This window comes from Otolemur garnettii, unplaced genomic scaffold, assembly GCF_000181295.1.
Source record: "Otolemur garnettii isolate 467f Iridium unplaced genomic scaffold, OtoGar3 scaffold00046, whole genome shotgun sequence".
In the NCBI taxonomy this organism is placed as follows: Eukaryota; Metazoa; Chordata; class Mammalia; order Primates; family Galagidae; genus Otolemur; species Otolemur garnettii.
This window is the reverse complement of record NW_003852441.1, coordinates 2451246-2472494: the sequence shown is the minus strand read 5'-3', so window position 1 is coordinate 2472494 and position 21249 is coordinate 2451246. Positions and strand designations below refer to the sequence as shown.

Here is a 21249-nt window from a genome sequence, read left to right as displayed (position 1 = left end):
TGCTGTGACAATGTCACAGCTCACAGCAACCTCCAACTCTGGGCTTAGGCGATTCTCTTGCCTCAACCTCCCAAGTAGCTGGGACTACAGGCACCTGCCACAACAACCAGCTATTTTTTTTTTGTTGCAGTTTGGCCAGGGCTGGGTTCGAACCTGCCACCCTTGGTATATGGGGCCAGTGCCCTACTCACTGAGCCACAGGTGCTGCCCCACTATCTGAAATCTTACAATACAAATTCAAAAACTAAACAGATTCAGATAAACTTTCAAGTAAATCCACTGCTATCTGAACTCTTCCTTCCTGCTATCTGAAATGCAAGAACCAAACAGGATTTGAATAACAGAAAACACCTGTGTATTATCTTCATTTAAGGGAGTAGTGACCACATCTTTCCTGTAAAGGGCCAAATTTTAAGTAATTTCAGTTTTACAGGCCTAGCCAAAAGGTCTCTATTGCTACTATCAGCTCTGGAGCCGCAGCAACACCCCCCACCAAGCTATCGCCACTCGGTAAATGAATGTGGGGGCTGTGTTCCCCAAAACGTCATTTACAAAACACGCTGGTGGCTGGATTTGGCTCATGGGCTGAACCTTCATCTGATTGAGCCTTTCATTTAGTTAAACAGTATCTGGTCTACATTTTTACTATATCAAATGGCAAAAGTTTTGATGATATAAAATGTTCACTTTTACTGTCTTTATAAAATAAGAAGGAACTAGACTAAAATGAGAATCCTTTTGAGTTGCATATAGTATGTGCAATTCAGGGTAAGGAAATTTTAGGTATATCACTTGGGGAAATGTTGTTTTTTGGGAAGATGTTGTTTATATTATATTTGAATTATAAAACATGCAGTTTAAAAAGAAATAACTTGTTAATTGTTACCATAGTTTTGGAAAAGTTACTCTCTGCATGTATTTTATTTTTCTATTTTAATTTTTTTCTCAGAAAGGATCTTTGTTTATTATAATACTATGTCGCCCTTAGTAGAGTGCCGTAGCGTCATAGCTCACAGCAACCTCAAACTCTTGGGCTTAAGTGATTCTCTTGCCTCATCCTCCCAAGTAGCTGGGACTATAGGCGCCCACCACAATGCCCAGCTACTTTTTTTTTTTTTTTTTTTGGCAGAGACAGAGTCTTACTTTATCACTCTTGGTAGAGTGTCGTGGCATCACACAGCTCACAGCAACCTCCAACTCCTGGGTTTATGTGATTCCCTTGCCTCAGCCTCCCGAGTAGCTGGGACTACAGGCACCCGCCTCAACGCTCGGCTATTTTTTTATTGGTGTTGTCGTTATTGTTTAGCAGGCCCAGGCCGGGTTTGAACCCACCAGCCCCGGTGGATGTGGCGGCACCCTAACTACTGAGCTATTTAACTAAATAGTGCCAAGCCTACTTATTTATTTTTTTGAGATGAAGTCTCACTCTGTTGCCCTGGGTAGAATGCTGTGGTGTCATTCTAGCTCATGGCAACCTCAAATTCCTGGGTTCAAACGATCCTCCTGCCTCAGCCTCCTGAGTAGCTGTGACTGCAGGTGCCCACCACAATGCCCTGTTACTCTATTTTTAGTAGAGATAGGGTCTCACTCTTGCTCAGGTTGGGCCCCAACTCCTGAGCTCAGGTGATACCACCCTCTTCAGCCTCCCAGAGTGCTAGGATTACAGGCATGAGCCACTGTGCCCAGCCAGAAAGACCTGGTTTAATTATTGACATCTTTATGACCTTTCTCCTCAGATTTTCCACCCCCAAATTATGTCAAAATATAATATTCTAACAAAGATTATATTTGGGTTATGAATCATAACAATAAAGTAAATACTTATGAATCCTACTTTCCAAATAAAAGGTAGATTACCAGTACTTTGTATCTATAGGGTCTACTTTTATCATTTTTAATACAATATGTGTCCATGTTTTTTTAAGGTTATAGCATGATAAAGTTTATAAGTTAAATAGCAGTTCCTACCCCACCCTGACCCACCCTTCCTCCCCGACATCTTTCCCTTCCCCTTACTTAAGCTCTTTGAACTACACTCATTATTTTTAAATAACTTACTGAAATGTCAGTCACATACCATAACGTTTACTGTTTTACAGTGTAGACACTTCTCATCAACCCCAAAAGAAGCCCAGTGCCCACCAGCAGTCGCTCCCCACTCTCTGCCCCTGACAACCTCTCATCTCCTTTCCATCTCCACAGATTTGTCTGTCCTGGATATTTCCTATAAATGGAACCAAATAATATGCAGTTTTATTAATTAAAACAACTTTTTCTGTTAAGAATGTCACATGTTCATTGTAACAAATGTAAAAATAAATGAAGGTATGAATTTTAAACCTCTACCTAGAGATGCCACTGTTAACGTAAATTTCTTTTATACGATTGAATTCATATTATATAGACTGTCTTAGAATCTACTTTTCGATTTAACATAGTATGCATATTTCCAGAGCTCTCTAATATGAAGGCCTGACAATTAAGTTCACACACTGGTCCTTGACAAAGTGCTACCTACCTCCTGGCTGAGTATCACTACTCTAAAGTCCTTCCCTCGGGATGCCCTGCACTGACTCCAACACCTAGTTCACCTTTCAAAGTAACTTTGGAAGTCTTTTTCTGGAATGGCCATCAGAGCTGTCTTCATACAATTCAGTTCTTGAACTTGGCAGCACTACACCAACTCGGTAAAGTTTCATGACCTTGGTGTCTCGGTGTCTCACAGCCACGTTCGCGTGTGGCAGTATCTTGCTGAGTGGTATTTATCATTGTCGCATGTTTTTGTGTGACATACAATGATGGTTCTGGTGCTCATTCCAGAAAAAGACTTCTCGAATTGCTTTGAAGGCGGACTAGGTGCTGGTGTTGGGGCGTAGCTTCCCAGGGGAGTACCTGGAGGTTGCTACAGTGCTATTCAGCAATGAGGGAGGGGCACCCAGTTGTCAGACCTCATATTCTACTTCATACACGTCATAATTTATTTACTTGAATCTCTAATTAAAAATTTATGTCATTTCTAGTTCTTTTAAAATAATTATAAATGAAACTATACTGAATTTGCTTGTAATGACCTCTTTACAGGGGTCCATGACGGTTTTTGTGCTAAACAGCACACTTGTTTCTAAGATTCCTGTTCACATTGTCAAATCTTCTTCCCCAAAGGCGGGATTCACCGCGACTCCCACCAGTGGGATAGGAGGATTTTCACTTTGGCCACTTTATCATTAAAAAAAAAAAATCTTCCCATAGGGTAAAGAAATGGTATTTCTTTTCTTTATTTGTATTTCTTTGATGACCAGTGAGATTGAACAATTTTAACATTTAGTTTTTTGGTTTATTTTTTTTTTTTTGGCTGAGGCTGGGTTTGAACTGACCACCTCTGGCATATGGGGCTGGTGCCCTACTCCTTTGAGCCACAGGCACCACCCTTTGGTTTGTTTCTTAAGATAGTCTTGCTTGGTTGCACTGGACAGTGCAGTGGTGTTGCTCACGGCAACCTCAAACTCCTGGGCTCAAGTGATCCTCCTGCCTCAGCTTTCTGAGTAGCTGGGACTACAGGAACCTGCCACAACACCCAGATCCTCTATTTTTAGTAGACATGAGGTCTCACTCTTGCTCAGGCTGGGCTCTAATTCCTGAGCTCAAGCAATCTACCCACCTTGGGCTCCCAGAGTGCTGGGATTATAGGCATGAGCTACCCTGCCCAGGTCTCAACATTTAATTTTTAAATATTTTTAAAATATTTCTAGCTATTTATATAATTCATAATGCCTGTTGGTGATTCATAAAAACATTTTCATTTACATGGAGTTTATTATATTGAGCTTATGGATTAAGCCCCAGGTCACTGCCAGAGCCCGGGCTGCAGAGAGGACAGTCACATCTCTGGGTAGGAGCAGCCCATGGAGAAGAATGGAGGATGCAGAATCCAAGAGTACACACATGCTAAGGTGCCACAGCCTAGGGGAATCATTTTATGCACACTAAGGTGCCACAACCTGGGGGAACCACTTTCCAATTGGAACATCAGATTTCTTGGCAAGGGGAGGGTGAGGGTTGAACCTTCACCCAGAAGCCATGAGCCCCATTTCCACTGGAAATAACAAATTCACAGTGGAAATGCATAACTCTCCAGTCTCACTCTGACCTGCCCTGGACCCTGTCTGCCATCACCCCAGCCATACAGCCTCCTCTTCTGCTGCCCCAGGGCAAGCTCCTTTCCTCCCCAGGCTCTCACACCAGCTGTTCCCCACCCGAGATCCCTTCCACCTACCCCCCACAGGGCTGGCTATCCTGTCGTTCTGGTCTTAGTGTTTACACCACCTACTTGGCCTTCCTGTCCACACCATGGACAGGCCTTCCCTGTGCAGGGGACACACAATCACTCTTGTACCTTCCCAGTTTTCAGCATGCCCCATGGACCTATTCTCCTTCCTTTTCTCTTTTCTTTCTTCTTTTTCTGTGTCCTGTCCCTTCGACCTACCCCCTTCCTGGGGGGCTAGACCTGGTTGCTGAGCATAGGGTCCAGCACGGGTTCAGAATATACTGGGGGTGCCAGAAAATGTATATACATTTTAAGAGATATTATCTGTGTATTACTTTTCAAAATTAAATTGAATTACAGTAGCAACATGTACTGTGACATCTGCCCAAGGTGGCACTGATCAGATGAATGCTAGTGCAGTGTCACCACACGACGGGCAGGACAAAGAAAACGGAGGAAGCACGGCTGTTGCTGGGGGAGCGAAAGCTCACCATGAAGTGGCAATTGAGATCCGGGGATGTTGTGGAAGTATGGCGACAGTGGAGGTGTGAGTGTCCAACAGAACCTCCAACGTGCCTGAGAGCTGCACATGTCTGTGATAAGTGAGAGATGCGTGTCCTGTGTGTGACGTGTGCAAAGGGAGATCCAGGAGGGCTCACACAGCAACAAGGCCTGTGTCTCCTGCCCTGGTCACGCACTCCACAGATGTCTGCCAGACAGTGTGCATGTGGGACAGGAGTTAGAGGACTCAGCACAGGACACATTCTTTTTTTTGAGACAGAGTCTCATTATGTTGCCCTCGGTAGAGTGCTGTACTGTCACAGCTCACAGCAACCTCAAACTCTTGGTTTATGCGATTCTCTTGCCTCAGACTCCCGAGTAGTTGGGACTACAGGTGCCCGCCACAACACCCAGCTATTTTTGTTGTTGTTGTTGCTGTTGTTGCAGTTGTCATTGTTGTTTTAGCTGGCCCAGGCTGGGTCCAAACCCACCAGCCTCGGTGTATGTAGCCAGTCCTCTACCTACTGAGCTCTGGGGGCCGCCATAGGACACATTCTTAAAACAGCAAAATGGAAAGTTTCCATCCCAAGATTATTCCATCACTGAGATGCAAGAGCCGCCTCCATGAGAACTTGGCGGGACAACAGACGGGACCAAGAGGTGCAGTGAGTTTCCCTCATGTTCTCCTGATTTAACACCCCTTGGCTCCCACCTCTGGGGCCCTTAAAGGATGTGGGGTACCATAGAAAACAGGCTTCAATACTTCAGGAAGAAATCGAAAGGGTGTGCCCAGCCATAACAAGTGACGTTGGGTCAATGTGACTTAAGCAGTTCCCCGTAATCAGAAGTGTCTGAGCACCTATTGTAATGCAGACGTGACTTGTATCCATCTTTTGTTATTGGTACCTACTGAGTATTACACTTTCAGTACAGTTTTTTCCTTTCTATACATTTTATCGACATCCTCTGTATTTGTTGAGTGTACATATGAATCAATGTGCTGGTTTGTGCACACCAGTTAGTACCCACTGACTATTTCAGGTCAGGGCTGGGAGTACCCCGTGATGAAAGTTCTCCCCAGAAACTGCCCTGCAGCAGAAACACTGGGGACCCCTGCTCAAGCAGTGGCCTTAGTCAACAGCAGCACCTGGTGTAAGCACTGCTCCTCCACAGCCTCGCCTGGCTCCCACAAGTCCTCTGACTCTCCTTCGGCTTCAATGCTTGTGAAATAAAATTATCAGCTCCTCAAACTTTGACTCAGCCTTGGCTAAAATAAAAAGATAAAATGTGAATCATAATGACGTGTGATGGATGCATCAGGAAGAATCAATCTTGCAGACAACTACTATATTATCTTCCTTAATCTCACTAAAGGTTAAGACCAGGAAGAGGTGGTTAGAGGGTGTTTATATACCCCGTGTCTACAAAGGCTCCATGAGTCAAGAAGAGCAAAGGTCTTATTTGAGCTTAAACCTTTGGAACTTTAGTTGGCCATCACATATCACAGTTATTCTGCTTAAATTTCCTGAGAACAGGTAAGTAGCTCCTCGAGCTGTTCAACTGTTCACCATAATGTTTTAAGCCTTTACTACAGTGGTTCTCAACCTTCCTAATGCTGCGACCTTTTAATACAGTTCCTGTGGGTCGCGACCCCCAGGCTGAGAACCGCTGCTTTACTATGAAGCAAACTATGACAACAAATCTTATAAAACCGGTTATAGGAAGAAACATTTATATATTACTATACAGAATATGTTATAAGAAAATGAATATTCTTTTAGGCGGTAAGTGAACTCAGAGCCTTGAGACGCTCCACTGCTGCCGTATGTGTACATGTGTGCACATGCGTGCTGTATGTTTCTCTTGCTTGTCAAACTCTTCACAATCTTCAGTCTAGCCCTGCAGAATGCTTGAATAAGGAGGGCCTCAAACCCAAGCATGGAAGCTCCTTCTTCCTGGTATCAGAAAGTGACTCAAGCAGGAAGGTGCTGAGGTCTCATGGGGCCCAGGAGGTGCCAGGTGGGGCCCTGTGCAGTGTGAAGTCAGCAACTGTGAGTGTGGGGCCACAGGACACCTCGACCTCTCTCCCTGTGCTGACAGGCAGAGGACAGTCAGTCTGTTTTGCCTTCTGCCTTCCCTTAGCTGAGGCCCTTGGCCTGTAACCCACTCTGGTGAGTATGTGGAATCCAGCTCTAATCTCTCCTAGGTCCTCTGCCTGCCTCCCCAGTGGCATGACCAGGCCCAGCACCCCACACCTCCATGGTGGCCCCCGCGTTCCCAGGGCCCTGCAATGCTCTGAGCTCTGTGGCTGACACTGGTGATAGCATCAAGGTCACAGGGCAGTTTTAGAGGGGTGAAATCTGTCAACACTTGGCGTGAACCTGGAAGCAGGTTCTTTTCTGGGGCCTCCAGATAAGAGCCCACTGGCTGATACCCAGAGCTTGCAGGGACTTCTGGTCTACAGAACTGTGAGCTCCTTCACAGGTGTGGCTTAAGCTGCTAACTTGGTATTAACTTACAGCAACAGAAAACTAACAGAGTGGAGTTGCTGGGATCAACAACTTCTAAGTTCCACCCTTATGCTAGATGATAAACAGGTGGTGGGTGCTCCCAGCCAGGCTGGTAGAGCTCCTTTGTTCATACTGCTGTGTTCCTAATCCTTTTACTGTGCGCAGACTCTTGGCCAGTCCACTCAGCCTGTGGTGTTCAGCTCACAGGCTCTCACTACGGCCTGAACACTAGGACCTCCCTGAGCAGCTGTCTCGGTCAGTTACTGGTTACAACAAAGTGACACACTGGGTGGCTCCTGAACAAAACAACAGGAAGTGACTGTCCACAGGTCTGGAGGCTTGGAGGTCCAGGATCAGGGCAGGTTTGGTGTCCTGGGAGAGCCCATTCCCTGGTTCTCAGGTGATGCCTGCTCGCTGTGTCCCAGGAGGGTGTGAGGGGCAAGGCAGCTCTCGGGGCTTCTAAGGGCACTATTCCCATTAGGGAGCTAACCACCACCTCAAGGCCCCAGCTCTTAACACCATCACACCAGTGACTGGGTTTCAGCAGAGCCATTTGGGGGGGGGGGGCACAAACATTCAGACATGGCAGTGGCTTTTTAAGAATACTGATGCCCGGGGCAGGGCCTGTGGTTCAAAAGGGTAGGGCACCAATCCTGTATGCTGGCGGTGGCAGGTTCAAACCCAGCCCCAGGCAAAAACAGCAAAAAAAAAAAAAGAATACTGATACTGATGCCCAGGTCCCTCATGAGCCTCTGATTCTTTCCATGCAGGGGCAAGTCTAGATGTAGGTAGGGATTTTTTAAAGGCCCCCTGGGTGGTTCTTAAGTGGAGTCCACACTGAGAACCATCCCCAGTAGGCAGAGTTCTAAGATGCCCCCATGACCTCTGCCCCCTGCTATAAGTCCATGATGACACATGAGGTTAAGGCTACTAATGAACTGACCCCGAGATAGGGAGATGATTGGTGGGCCTGGCCTAATCACATGCGGCGCCTACGAGCAGAGTGATCTCACCAGTGTGGCAGAGGAGGAGGCACCAGCCGAGGGCGTGGAGGTACCGTGGGGCAGGGGCCTCCGGGAGCTGTGTCTTTACATCCTCAAGGAACTCTCCAACACCTGAAGGAGCCTGGAAGTGGGTTGTGTCCCAGAGTCCTGCCTTCGTGTCTCCTGTGCCTGTTGGCAGGGGCCTTCACAGCTGTTTCTCACGCACTCCTTCTCTCTTCAAAGCCACCATGTTTCAAACCTTATGCCATAGCCAGAGAAAGTCTCAGGCCCTAAAGGACTCCTATGACTAGGCCAGGGGCCTCCAGACACTGCCCCTTCTTCCATCTGCAGGAAGGAGGCAGGTGTGGGGAGCCTGTGGTGCTCCCCTCAGGATCCTGGCACACCCACCTCAGCTCTGCCCCGGCACGGTTCGTACTGACGATAATGTCCTGGGCATTTCTCCATCATAACACAAAATGAAGAGCTACAAGTAGATAAGGAAGGGAGGAGCAGAGGTTCCACAGGTCAGGAAAAGGGCTAACAGCTCCTGGTTCCATGTGAGGCGCAGGTCTGTGGACTGAGAGGAAAGTTCAGGGCCTTCCTGGGAGTCTGACTTCTTCCCAAAACCGCCCCAGGATTTGTGAGGGAGCAGAATCCCAGGGGCAGGGAGCATTTCAGCCCACTACTCTCTGCAGCAGGGTCAGCCTTGTGTTCCTTCACTTGGTCTCAACCCTGGGCTGCCTCAAGACTTGGGAAGCTGACCCTGGGGCCCAGCAGGTGCATCTGGCTGCGAGACTCACCTTCCAAGTTACCCAACATGGTAACTGCTATGACAGCCTCCTCACTCTGACCCTCCACACCCCGGACTTGGTGGGAGACAGACACCACCGAGACACCAGAGTCCTTCAGGGGAGGGGAGCCTTGCTCGAATGTCACCACCTGACCACTGTTTTGAAACTGAGCCAAACACCCAACACTTCCAAATACTCCTTGGCAGCTTTATTCTCCCTCCCCCGCCCCCAGCACTCTTCTAATGTAGCACACACTTATTTTTCTTTATTTTTTCAATCTTCATGAGAAAGTAAGTTCCGTGACAGCAGACCTCCCCTGCTTCATTCACTGCTGAGTCTCTGGCACCTAAAATACTACGCATTCCTGGCACGGAATAGGCCCCTTAACAAAAATTCATTACTGAATTAATACATGGCGGGGTCTGACACAACTGATCACGCTGTACTTGGGAAGACAAAAAGAAGTTATTTTAAGTCAAAATGTACATGGCTACAGGCTGTCACAAAGACTGTGAACCATCTGAGTTTCCAACAATTTACTTTTGCTTCCTAATTCTGAGAGAACAAGCTCATGAGGCATCTTGGACAAACAGGGCTTGACAAAGAATGTTTTGTGAAGAATAAATGAAGCAGACACCTATGGTTTATATTTCTACAATGATGTTTAACAATGAATGGAAAAAGCTACTTAGGCGAAAAGAATTTTGGCTTTCATCAAACATAACATGTTTTGAAAACTAATTTAAGATGTTCACGAAAAAACAAAAAAAGTCACTATGGCAGGAAATATGCTTATGATTATCACTAGAAATATCTTACCTTCTCCCTCTTTCCTGTATCTAATTATAACAATGTTAAGTCATAAAGGACCAATTCCTTCTGAAGATGTTGTCTCTCTCTGTGGCTGCTCCCTTGGTCTACTACTGCCAGTGGGGATGACAGTCTGGGCAGAGGCCACATGTGGCTCAGTCTCTGTGAAGGACTCATTCCTCAGCCTCCCAAGTAGCTGGGACTATGGGTGTCCGTTACAATGCCCAGCTACTTCTCAGAGACAGGGTCTCACTCTTGCTCAGGCTGGTCTTGAACCACCTGCCTCAGCCTCCCAGAGTCTTTTTCTTTTCTTTCTTTTTTTGTGAGACAGGAAATCATTGTGCATTCCAAGATTGTGAAGCTATATTGTCCTATATTTCCTTTCCAGCATTCTGTGGCCCAGGCTAGAGGGCAGTGGCATCATTGCAGCTCACTGCAGCCTCAAACTCTTGGCCTCAAGCATTCCTCCTGCCTTCGACCTCCCAAAGTGCTGGGATCACAGGTGTGGCCACTGCACCTGGCACGATTCATCTGTGACTGGCTGCCCCTGTTTCAGTTGTAAGCTGTCCTACTTCCTTTATGCTAAGCCCTCCTGTAGTCAGCTGTCTCTAACTTCTCACTCTTTCCCATTTCCTCGGCAGCAAGGCTGACACACTGAAGGACCTTTAGGGGACGGTCTGGGCCTCAGAATGGGGCTGAGGCCGTGTGGACGGTAAAGCAACAAGTACAACAAGGGGTCAGGAGCCCGTTTGGAAGCCTCTATTTTTCGTAATTAACACGACCAGCTCTTTCTTTGTCTTTTTAAATGTAAAATTAAGGAAGGTACTGTTAGCATCAAAGATACCAGATACTCATATTCGTGGGCAAACTCTGATTTTAAGGCATTTGACTGATGATATGACCCAGGGAATCCTCAGCCTGCTACTGAACTACCAGGACTGGGTCTTGGCCAAGGCCCAGTTTTTCTTCCTGGCTTTTTTCTTTCGCTGTCCTTGTAACCCTCAAAACCTTTCGGCTGGGAAAGGAGTATTGTGGTGCCAGAATCTTCTCAAGTTTTATTAAAATGTCATAAGAATGCAGTAGGAGTTGGTGATTTTATTTATTTATTTTTTTGAGACAGAGTCTCACTTTGTCGCCCTGGGTTGAGTGCAGTGGAATCACAGAAACCTCGAACTCTTGGGCTTAAGCAATTCTCTTGTCTCAGTCTCCCAAGTAGCTGGGACTGCAAGTAATCGCCACGTCGCCCGGCTATTTTTTTAGAGATAGGGCCTTGCTCTTGCTCAGGCTGGTCTCCAACTTATGAGCTCAGGCAGTCCACCCGCCTTGGCCTTCCAGGGTACTAGGATTACAGTCACTGTGCCTGCCCGGCCTGAGTCGGTGATTTTAAAGACGGTGTCTATCTGGTGTGAAAGGGGCAACAATAAAGCTTTCAGAAGAAAATATAGGACGATATAACTTCATGATCTTGGAATGAATAATGATTTTTTATACAGGATACTAAAAGCACTGATCATTACAGAAAAAATTGACAAATTAGACTTACTTGAAATTAAGAACTTTGTTCATCAAAAGCGTGAAAATTTGGCTGAGTGTTCGTAGCACAGTGGTTATGGTGCCAGGCACATGCACCAAGGCTGGTGGGTTCAAGCCAAGCCCAGGCCTGCTAAACAATGACAACTGCAACAAGAAAACAGCCTGGCATTGTGGTGGGTACCTGTAGTCCCAGCTACGTGGGAGGCTGAGGCAAGAGAAACATGTAAGCCCAAGAGTTTGAGGTTGTTGTAAGCTGTGACATAGTGAGACTCTGTCTCAAAAAAAAAAAAGTGTGAAAATTCAAGCTACACTGGGAGGAGAAGATGTTTGGAGTTTTAAAAAAGCCCCAATTTTTGGAAAGAATGCATGACAAGCTAGGGAACACGGGACAACAAGAAGGGAATATACGGTTTTTGGCTGCCATGTGGCTATTTCGCCAGGATATGAGTTTTATATTATTTTTGTTAATTTTATAATGTTAAACTTTAATAATAACAAATAATTGTTGAGAACTGCTTATCAAGAACTGCTTATCAAAGTTTGTTGTCAGCCCCCCCCCCCCAATGGTGTCCTTCTTTACCAATGTTTACTAATGTTAAAATCTGGTCACCTTAGCCAAAGGTCCTATCCTGTTCACAGTAACAACACCCTCCCTCTAAAACAAACAAACAAACAAACAAAAAATGAGCAAAAATCCTGAGCAGATACATCCCAAAAGAGGCTATCCACATGGCCAATTGACATATGAAAAGGTTTCAACCTCAAAAGCCAATAGGAAAATGCAAATGCCAACTCCCCTCCAGTCCTCAAGCCTGTAATTCTAGCACAGCTGGGAGGCTGAGGCAGGAAGATCTCTCAGCTTAGGATTTCAAGACTAAACACATGGCTCGGCACCTGTGGCTCAAGCGGCTAAGAAACTAGCCACATCCACCTGAGCTGATGGGTTCGAATCCAGCTGGGGCCCGCCAAGCAACACTGATGGCTGCAACAACAACAAAAAAAGCCGGGCGTTGTACGGGCACCTGTAGTCCCAGCTACTTGGGAGGCAGAGGCAGGAGAATCGCTTGAGCCTAGGAGTTGGAGGTTGCTGTGAGCTGTCATGCCATAGTACTCAACCTGGGGTGATGGCTTGAGGCTCTGTCTCAAAAAAAAAAAAAAAAAAAAAAAAAGACCAAACACCCCAGCTCTACTAAAAGTAGAAAAATTAGCTGGGTATTGTAGTGGGCACCTGTAGTCCCAGCTGCTTGGGAGGTTGCGGCAGGAGAACCACTTAAGCCCAGGAGTTGGAGGGTGAGGTGGGCTGAGGCCACTGCATTCTAGCCTAGGCAACAGAATGAGACTCTGTCTCAAACAAACAAACAAACAAACAAACAAAAAACAACCCACAACGAGATATTGCTACACATTTACCAGAAAGACCAGTAGCAAAAAACCTGGCAAAACCAAGAGTTTGTGAGCATGTAAAGAAACAAGTCTCTCATAAATTGGTGGATGTAAATTATGCAACTACCTCAGTAATCTGTTTGATGCTATCTGCCATACTCAAATATATGCATACTCCATGGCTCAGGAGACATGTACAAGAACACACCAGCATTATTTATAATAGCCCCAAACTGGAAATTATTCAGCTGTATCAATAGTAGAACAGATAAATAAATAATAGTATAATTATACAATGGGTTACCGAATAGTGAAGAAAATGAACAAATTATAGCTATATGCAACAACATGGCTAAATCTTACTAACTTAATATTGTGTAAAAAAGCCAGATGCAAATATCACTGTTTTTTATTTCACTTATAAGAAAATTCAAATGCAAGCAGAACTAACCTAGTATTCAGAGATGCATACTTTTGTAGAAAACTATAAGGAAAAGAATCAAGGACAATAGTTATCTTAAGAGAGCTGTAAGGGGTTATGATTGGAACATCACAAGGAAGCGGTGTGGGACCTGGAATGCTCCATGTCTGGATGGGAGAAGTGACTGCGGGAGTGTTTACTTCATAATAATTCATGAAATTATTTATATTTTGTAGACTTTTATCTTTGTGTATAATTTTCACAATAAGAAAGTTTAAACTCATATCAGATATTAATTCCTTGTCTGACCTTCAGAGAAGACAGATACTCTCCTAGTAAACCAACATTTTTAATCCAAATGCAAACTCTCAAAGCAATAGAGAAAAAAATTTTGAAAAAAGTTTTAGGCCCATCTAGGTGGGGCCTTTATGAGAATGAGGCAAGGAGGAGGACCCTCCCTAGGGAGGAGGATTTAGCATAAGGGTGCTGGGCGTACTGCATGGGGATCTTGTGTCACCTCTGGGCCAAGGAAAGGTCCCCTCCCTGCAGCACGCGCAGCTCGGCCTACAGGTGCCCATCTGTGGATGGACGCAGACGGCCTTCAGTTACACTTGCCTCCTGTCTGGGTGCTTCTGAATAGTGCACAAACATCAAACCCCCCTGATTGCCCTGCCTACGAAGACAGAAAAGATGACAGCAACCCTCGTGTGGGCACACCAGGCACACACACAGGACACGCTGACAGTCTCCTACCGCGTAGCCCTCTGTCTTCTTCTGGCACCATTTCAGCAGAGCGTTGCGCTTGGAGCCGCCATACTCCCGGGCCAAGGCTGCCAGAGGGTCTCTCCTTTCCACACTGGTTGGGAAAAGAGCAAAGAGTAAGGAGAAGTTGGTCATTTTTTTGAACCCTCAAATACACAAGAAATAAATTACTAGATTAGAAAAGCAAAAGTCTAGTTTCTCCAACAAGACGCTAAAGCAGCAACCAAATCAGTCACATGAATAGCACATTTTTATGATGTCTCAGAAAATGAAAGAAAAATTAAATTGTACTTCCTGCCTACATTAAGTCTGGGGAGAGTTCTGTTTTGTTCTAACACCCACCTGCTGCTCATTCATCTAGCCTTTTATTTGTTCATGTAAGTACAATGCCATTTGAATTAAAATACCTATAAAATAAAAACTCCCCATGTTCAAGGCTGCACCCATATCTAAACAACATACAGCAGGCAGACTGGGGCTAAACGTGCAGTTATGGGCTCCTGCGGTCCCAGTTACTCTGGAGGCTGAGGTGGGAGAATCCATTGAACCCAGGAGTTCAAGGTTGCAGTAAGTTATGACTGTCCCACAGCACTCCTACACACCAGTCTGAGCAAAAGACAAGCCCCTGCCTCTTAAAAAAGTACACCCCCCCCCGCCAAAAAGTAAACCCTGCACCCTAAAAAACACACAATATGTTTCCATGATGACAAATTTTAAAATAAGCAATTTAAATAACATAGTATTTGGGGATACCAACATACATGGTGAAAGAGCTAAAAATAACAAAAAAGATAAATATTAAACTCAGAGTGGTGTTACCTTGGAGGGGGACTAAGACAATGCTAGTGTGGGGGGATAATGGGATATTTCAAAGGTAACAATTTTCTTTTCCTTAAACTAGAAGATGGGTTATCTGGGTAGATCTTGATGCATGTTCTATGTATCCTGGCTGGGTATGTATTTTTTTGTACCCAGCCAGTCTTTCCTTTTTTGTTGAGACAGAGTCTTACTATGTTGCCCTGGGCAGAGTGCTGTGGTGTCACAGCTCGCAGCAATCTAAAACTCTTAAGCAATTCTCTTGCCTCAGCCTCCCAAGTAGCTGGGACTACAGGCGCCCAACACAATACCTGGCTATTTTTAGAGACAAGGTCTCGCTCTAGCTCAGGCTGGTTTCAACCTGTGAGCTCAGGCAATCCACCCACCTGGGCCTCCCAACTGCTGGGATTACAGGTGTGAGCCACCACGTCTGGCCCATCAGCTAGGCTTTCATAGCAATATTTCAAAATGATTTTTAAAACAGTCATAGCATGACTTAGACCTCAGCAATATGAACTAGGGTAAAGAGACTTTTTTTTTTTTTTTTTTTGAGACAGAGCCTCAAGCTGTCACCCTGGATACAGTGCCATGGTATCATAGCTCACAGCAACCTCCAACTCCTGGGCTCAAGTGATTCTTCTGCCTCTGCCTCCCAAGTAACTGGGACTACAGGCACCTGCCACAGTGCTGGGCTATTTTTCAGTTGCAGCCATCATTATTGTTTGGCAGCCCGGGCTGGATTTGAACCCACCAGCTCAGGTATATGTGGCTGGTGCCTTAGCCGCTTGAGCCACAGGCGCTGAGCCAGTAAAGAGACTTTTAACAGTTCATCCTTGAATTTAATTTTTCTTGTATAATTTGATAACTGCTTCTCTGTGCATCTAGCTGATTTGTAAAGGCCCAGTTCAGGAGCTGCTCTGGCCAGAGACGCTGTTACCACACAGTCCTGATGACCATGCCCAGTCTTGTGTCATCCCTTGAATTTCTACACCTGACAAATAAGAGAACACTGAAATAAGGGTTTGGAGAAGAGTCTCTGAAAGCCACATAACAACAGGAACAACAAAAAGCCAGGGGTTGTGATGGCTGCCTGTAGTCCTAGCTACTTGGGAGGCTGAGGCGGGATAATCGCTTAAGCCCAAGAGTGTGAGGTTGCTGTGAGCTGTGCTGTGAGCTAAGACATTCACTAAACATCTTTCGTTCTTTTCTATTTTAATTTTTATTTTTTGAGACAGAGTCTCACTTTGTTACCCTGGATAGAGTGCTATGACATCATAGCTCACAGCAACCTCAAACTCTTGGGCTTAAGCAATTCTCTTACCTCAGCCTCCCGAGTAGCTGGAACTATAGGTGCCTGCCACAATGCCTGGCTATTTTTTTGGTTGTATTTGTCAATGTTGCTTAGCCTGCCCAGGCTGGGCAAGAACCTGCCAGCCCGGGTGTATGTGGCTGGTGCCCTACTCACTGAGCTATGGGCGCTGAGCCTAAACATCTTTCTTTAAAGAATAAAGCTAACTCAATATGGTTGCAAAAAAGTTTTTAATAATAATAGAATGAGAACTTCTAAAGTAAGTAATTTCTATTCTGCCAATGGTTCGTCTCAATGACATGAATGTAAAATTGAAATAAGAGATCACCTTTACTTAGGTGGCGCCTGTGGCTCAGTGGGCAGGGTGCCGGCCCCATTTACCTAGGGTGCCGGCCCCATTTACCTAGGGTGGTGGGCAACAACAACAACAAAAAATAGCCAGGCATTGTGGCAGGCGCCTGTAGTCCTAGCTACTTGGGAGGCTGAGGCAAGAGAATCGCCTAAGCCCAAGAGCTGGAGGTTGCTGTGAGCTGTGACGTCACAGCACTCTACCGAAGGTGACAAAGTGAGACTCTGTCTCTACAAAAAAAAAAAAAAAGAAAGAAAAGAAAAAAGAAATTATCTTTACTAAGTTGCCCTGTCACAATGAAAGATAAAATACCAACAGGACATTAAAATATGCATAGCCTTATGTGTGCATTTCTGCCACAAGTAAAAGGCTGATTTCAGAATAGCACTAATTGTGGTCCTAACGCCTCTTTTGTTTATTTGAATCTCTTGCACATAAACAGGTCAATATGTAATATCTGGGGCTTTATAGTAAACCTCTGAAACATATGACTTCATCTGTTTGGGTCCAAGTCCAGGCTACACCCAAAGATATAAGACTTCACAAATCCTTTTAAAATACCCACATTGGTAATTATAATATTACAAAGCTGCTACTTACAAAGTAGCCAATTTTGTATATTGATCTATCTACCTTAATAAGTATTTATGGCTTGGTGCCTGTAGCTCAGCGGCTAGGGTGACGGCCGCATAACAACAGGAACAACAAAAAGATGGGGGTTGTGATGACTGCCTATAGTCCCAGCTACTCAGGAGGCTGAGGCAGGAGAATCGCTTAAGCCCAAGAGTTTGAGGTTGCTGTGAGCTGTGACGCCACAGCACTCTACTGAGGGTAACAAAGTGAGACTCTGTCTCAAAAAAAAAAAAAAAACCAAAAAAAGTCTTTCTTAGCAATGAAGACTATTTGCAATAAGTTTCCAACCTACCTTTCCCACTGTAATGCCCTAGTCATCCATCCATCCACCCCCAAATGCTGACAGAGAGTCTTCTGCACATGGCCTGGTCCCTGTCCTCACGGAGCCCGCAGTCTGGCCCATACACAAGAACTGCTCCCTGCTTCCTGAACCCTGTTCCATAGCTCGCTCACAGTGGCACCTTTACATGCCCTGGCAGAGCTGCCATTCCTCTCTAGACTTCGTGATCCAGCTAACAACCCTGCCAGTCAGTGGCTGCAATCCCATGCTGCCTGCCGCCGCTGCCTTGTAGACCCCTCATAGCCAGGTGCTGCACCTTAATCACGCTTCAGGAAATATTGGTAAACTGACCATATGGGATAAAACAGAAGGAAGAACAAAAGGTTATCAGCCCACTGTTTCTCTATTTCTTACTGTTTTAAACATGGTACCTGAGTTTACTCTGTGGTTTCAGCCCCCCAGTGGAGGCACTCAGCAGTCTTGAGTTCCCAAAGCCCAGAGAGGGTGGCCTGCTCAGAGACTCGAGTGAGGGGCTCTTCCGGAGGTAAGGGTCTGGCTTCAGGTCCTCAGCCCTTCCCTTTAGAAGATCTGTGTGAACAATATAACCACCAGTTTCCAAGGGAGAGAAATTTTGTCATCCTACTTTATTCCCCAGTAGAATAGAATTCTCATTTTATTCTCAAGCTCAAATAGACACCCACACACTCTTTCTAAAGTAATAAAAATGCAAATAGAGAGATGATGTTTTCTAGAAAGGATTCTCTGGGTGGAACCAACCACATCATTTACAGGGCCTAGTGACAGATTGGGCCCTTGTCTAAAACTTAAGATGAATTGGGAGAGACCCGTGGCTCAAGGAGTAGGGTGCCGGCCCCATATGCTGGAGGTGGTGGGTTCAAACCCAGTCCCAGCCAAAAACTGCAAAAAAAAAAAAAAAAACTTAAGATGAATTTCAAGACAGTGTCACCAGAGCATTAAACCAAGCATGGGCCCTTCGAAGGGTCTTATGCAGGCGCTCACAAAGCCAGCCCCATTCCCAGGTAACATGTTTTGTTTAAGTCAATAGATATCTAAGAGAGAACTTGGAGATGTCACAGCCAGCAGCCAACAAAAGGCTGGGAACCAAGAACAGCTATTTTATAAGAGAAAGGCTGGTCCAATCATAGGGTGTGGCTAACTAAAAAATAAGTAAAAATAAGTCTGTTGAAGCTCCTTTCTGGTGTTATATTAATCTGAGTCAAAACAGGTAAGGAACTGGGCTGCATCCCCCCCGAGGACATTTCTTTCTTTCTTTCTCTTTTTTTCACAGTCTCACTGCGTTGCCCAGGCTGGATTTGCATTCAGACTCGGGCTCCAGGGATCCTCCTGTCTCAGCCTCTCGAGCAGTACTATGCCTCCCCAGATTATATCTTTTAAAGGACTATAAGAGTAGAGAACAAGAGAAAAATTTCAAGATCGTCTAGTCTGTATTTACAGAGGAACCTGGCGTTTGGAGAACTAAGTATCTTGTTTGAAGCTGCAGGACAGCCAGGGACCAGGCCAAGCCCACTGCTGCCTCCTGTGACCCACAAACAGTCATGGAAGAAAACAAAACTTCCACAGTTAATAGCACCAATTATAGGTGGTGAAGGGGGGGTGAGGCCACTCAGCTCTAAACAGCAGAGAAAAACAGTGTTGACAGGACCAAAGAGAACAACAAAAACAGCCACTCATCCCTGCCTCTGCAGCCTCTGATGACCTCAGGGTTGGGAAGCAACGGCTCGAAATTGCTGGACGCAAGCAATTTTCACCATGTAATCCTCTTTTTTAATTATTACAGTAAATAGAATCATTTAAGCAGACAGGTGCCCCATGGTGGGTAAGTGAGGAGTGTTGTCAGTGGGGTGTTTACTTCAGAGCAATAGCTGCTGTGGTCTAGGCTCCAGGATTTGTTGTGGCGATTAAAAGAATGGTTTCTCTACACCAGTGATTTTCAACGGTGTGCTGTGAGAGGGTCTTAGGTGTGCCACAAAAATCTTCACAGATCATTTAATTAAATTATTTTGAAAGAAGTTCCAAGTAGAGTAAGTATACCCTTTCTGATCAATATAATTTAAGTGTGCCGCAGAAGTTTAACTGAAGTTCAAGTATGAGATAAAGGGTAGGAAACACTGCTCTGCACGACAGCTGGTGGGACCGAGAGGAGACACAACTATTTCAAGAACAAATATTATGATCACAAAGCTCACCTTCTCCATTTGAAAGTGGATATGATGATAACTTTTATCTGTTCTATCACAATTTAAATTTTGAAAAAGGTCCCCCAGCACCACGCACATAAGCAAGTTTTCCCCCATGTCACAAACGTAATAAATATGGAGACTGCAGCGGAGGCGGCTTTCAGCGCAGACCTGCCTCCCAGAAGGATCCAGCACTCTCCTCTCTCTCCGTCTCCACTTTGCCCCTTCTCGGTTTTTTCTTCTGACTTTAGACGACCCACTGGTCTTTGGTCATCATTGCTTTCTTCCTGGAAGCCACTACGAGGACTTCAAGTCCTATATCAACTGTCTTTTTCTTTTTTTTAAGACATAGTTTCACTTTGTGGCCCTGGGTAGAGTGCTGTGGTGTTACAGCTCACAGCAACCTCAAACTCTTGGGTTTAAGCAATTCTCTTGCCTCAGCCTCCCAGGTAGTTGAGACTACAGGCGCCCACCACAACGTCTGGCTATTTTTTTGTTAGAGTTGTCATTGTTGTCTAGCAGGCCTGGGCTCGGTTCAAACTTGCCAGCCCCAGTGTATGCAGCTGGTGCCCCAACCACTGGGCTACAGGCGCCACCCTCAAGTCCTACACAAACTTTCAATGCTTCTTATGAAGCTGCTAATCACAGAACCATCACCTGCCTCATTGCCAGAAAGAACAAGGAGACATCTTGCCCAGGTCTGCCCCGAATCAGTGTGGCCTCTGATAAGTCACTTAATCTCTGTAAGGCCTGAAATCTCTCACATGTAAAATTTGAGGAATGGGCCAAGATCACCTCTAAATTTCTCAATGTCAGTGTTTATCTGAGTCTAAAATTCTCATTCAATGCCATGAAAATGAAAGCCAGATTCTCCAGGAAAACACGCCTCATAGAAACAACTGCCACATTTTAAGGACGAGCCTGACTGTTTGACTGTCACCCAGAAGTACAGTTCATTTTCTCTTCACCCATATCACCATGTAGAAATTTTTTTGTGCTTAAAAACAAAAGGATTTCTGTGTATATGATCTAGGTTTTTGGCGGTCTGTCCTTCCTATGGGCACCAGTAAATAGTTCATTCAATGTTTGTATCGTTTTTATTTCCTAATGGTGACCACAGAGATACACACACATGGTCTCTAAGGGGCATATTCTGGACACCTTTGCTTTCTGCCTGGCCGCCATGCTCTTGCTTCTGCAGTTCTGGGCACGTGATCTGGGTTGGCGGAGGAGAGCAGGCCAGGCGCCAACGCAGACACCCCCCCAGGGCCTGCCACACATGGATGTCCTGAGCACATGGATGTACTAACTGAAGCCTTGGAGTGACCCTGTGAGGGCGGAGGGATTATTTCTGTCTTGGAAAGCAGAGCCCAGAGAGGGGGAGCAGTGGAGGCAGTACCCCCTCGAGCACCCCCCGTGGCCGTCAGCACCAGCATGACAGCAAGTATGATAAGCAAGAACAGCAACTAGCTCACACCTGTAATCCCAGCACTTTGGGAGGCCAAGGCAGGTGGGTCACTTGAGCCCAGGATTTGGGAGACTAGCCTGAGCAACATAGAGACTTTGTCTCTACCAAAAACTTGGCCGGGTATAGTGGCACACCTGTAGTCCTAGCTACTCAAGAGGTAGCAGTGGGCTGTGATGGCACCACTGCACTCTAGCTAGGCGAAAGAACAAGAAAAAAA

At 45.6% G+C, this 21249-nt stretch overlaps 1 protein-coding gene across 1 annotated transcript in view; it reads right to left on the bottom strand.

Annotated features, from left to right (window-relative positions):
- SPECC1 (sperm antigen with calponin homology and coiled-coil domains 1) overlaps positions 1–21249 on the bottom strand; it is a 258533-nt gene that overhangs the window by 62563 nt on the left and 174721 nt on the right. The window contains exons 11-12 of the mRNA XM_023514043.1: positions 17777–17933; positions 13950–14052 (exon numbers count right to left, since the gene is read on the bottom strand). Coding sequence (XP_023369811.1) covers positions 13950–14052; positions 17777–17933 — 260 coding nt within the window. The remainder of the gene's footprint in view (positions 1–13949; positions 14053–17776; positions 17934–21249) is intronic.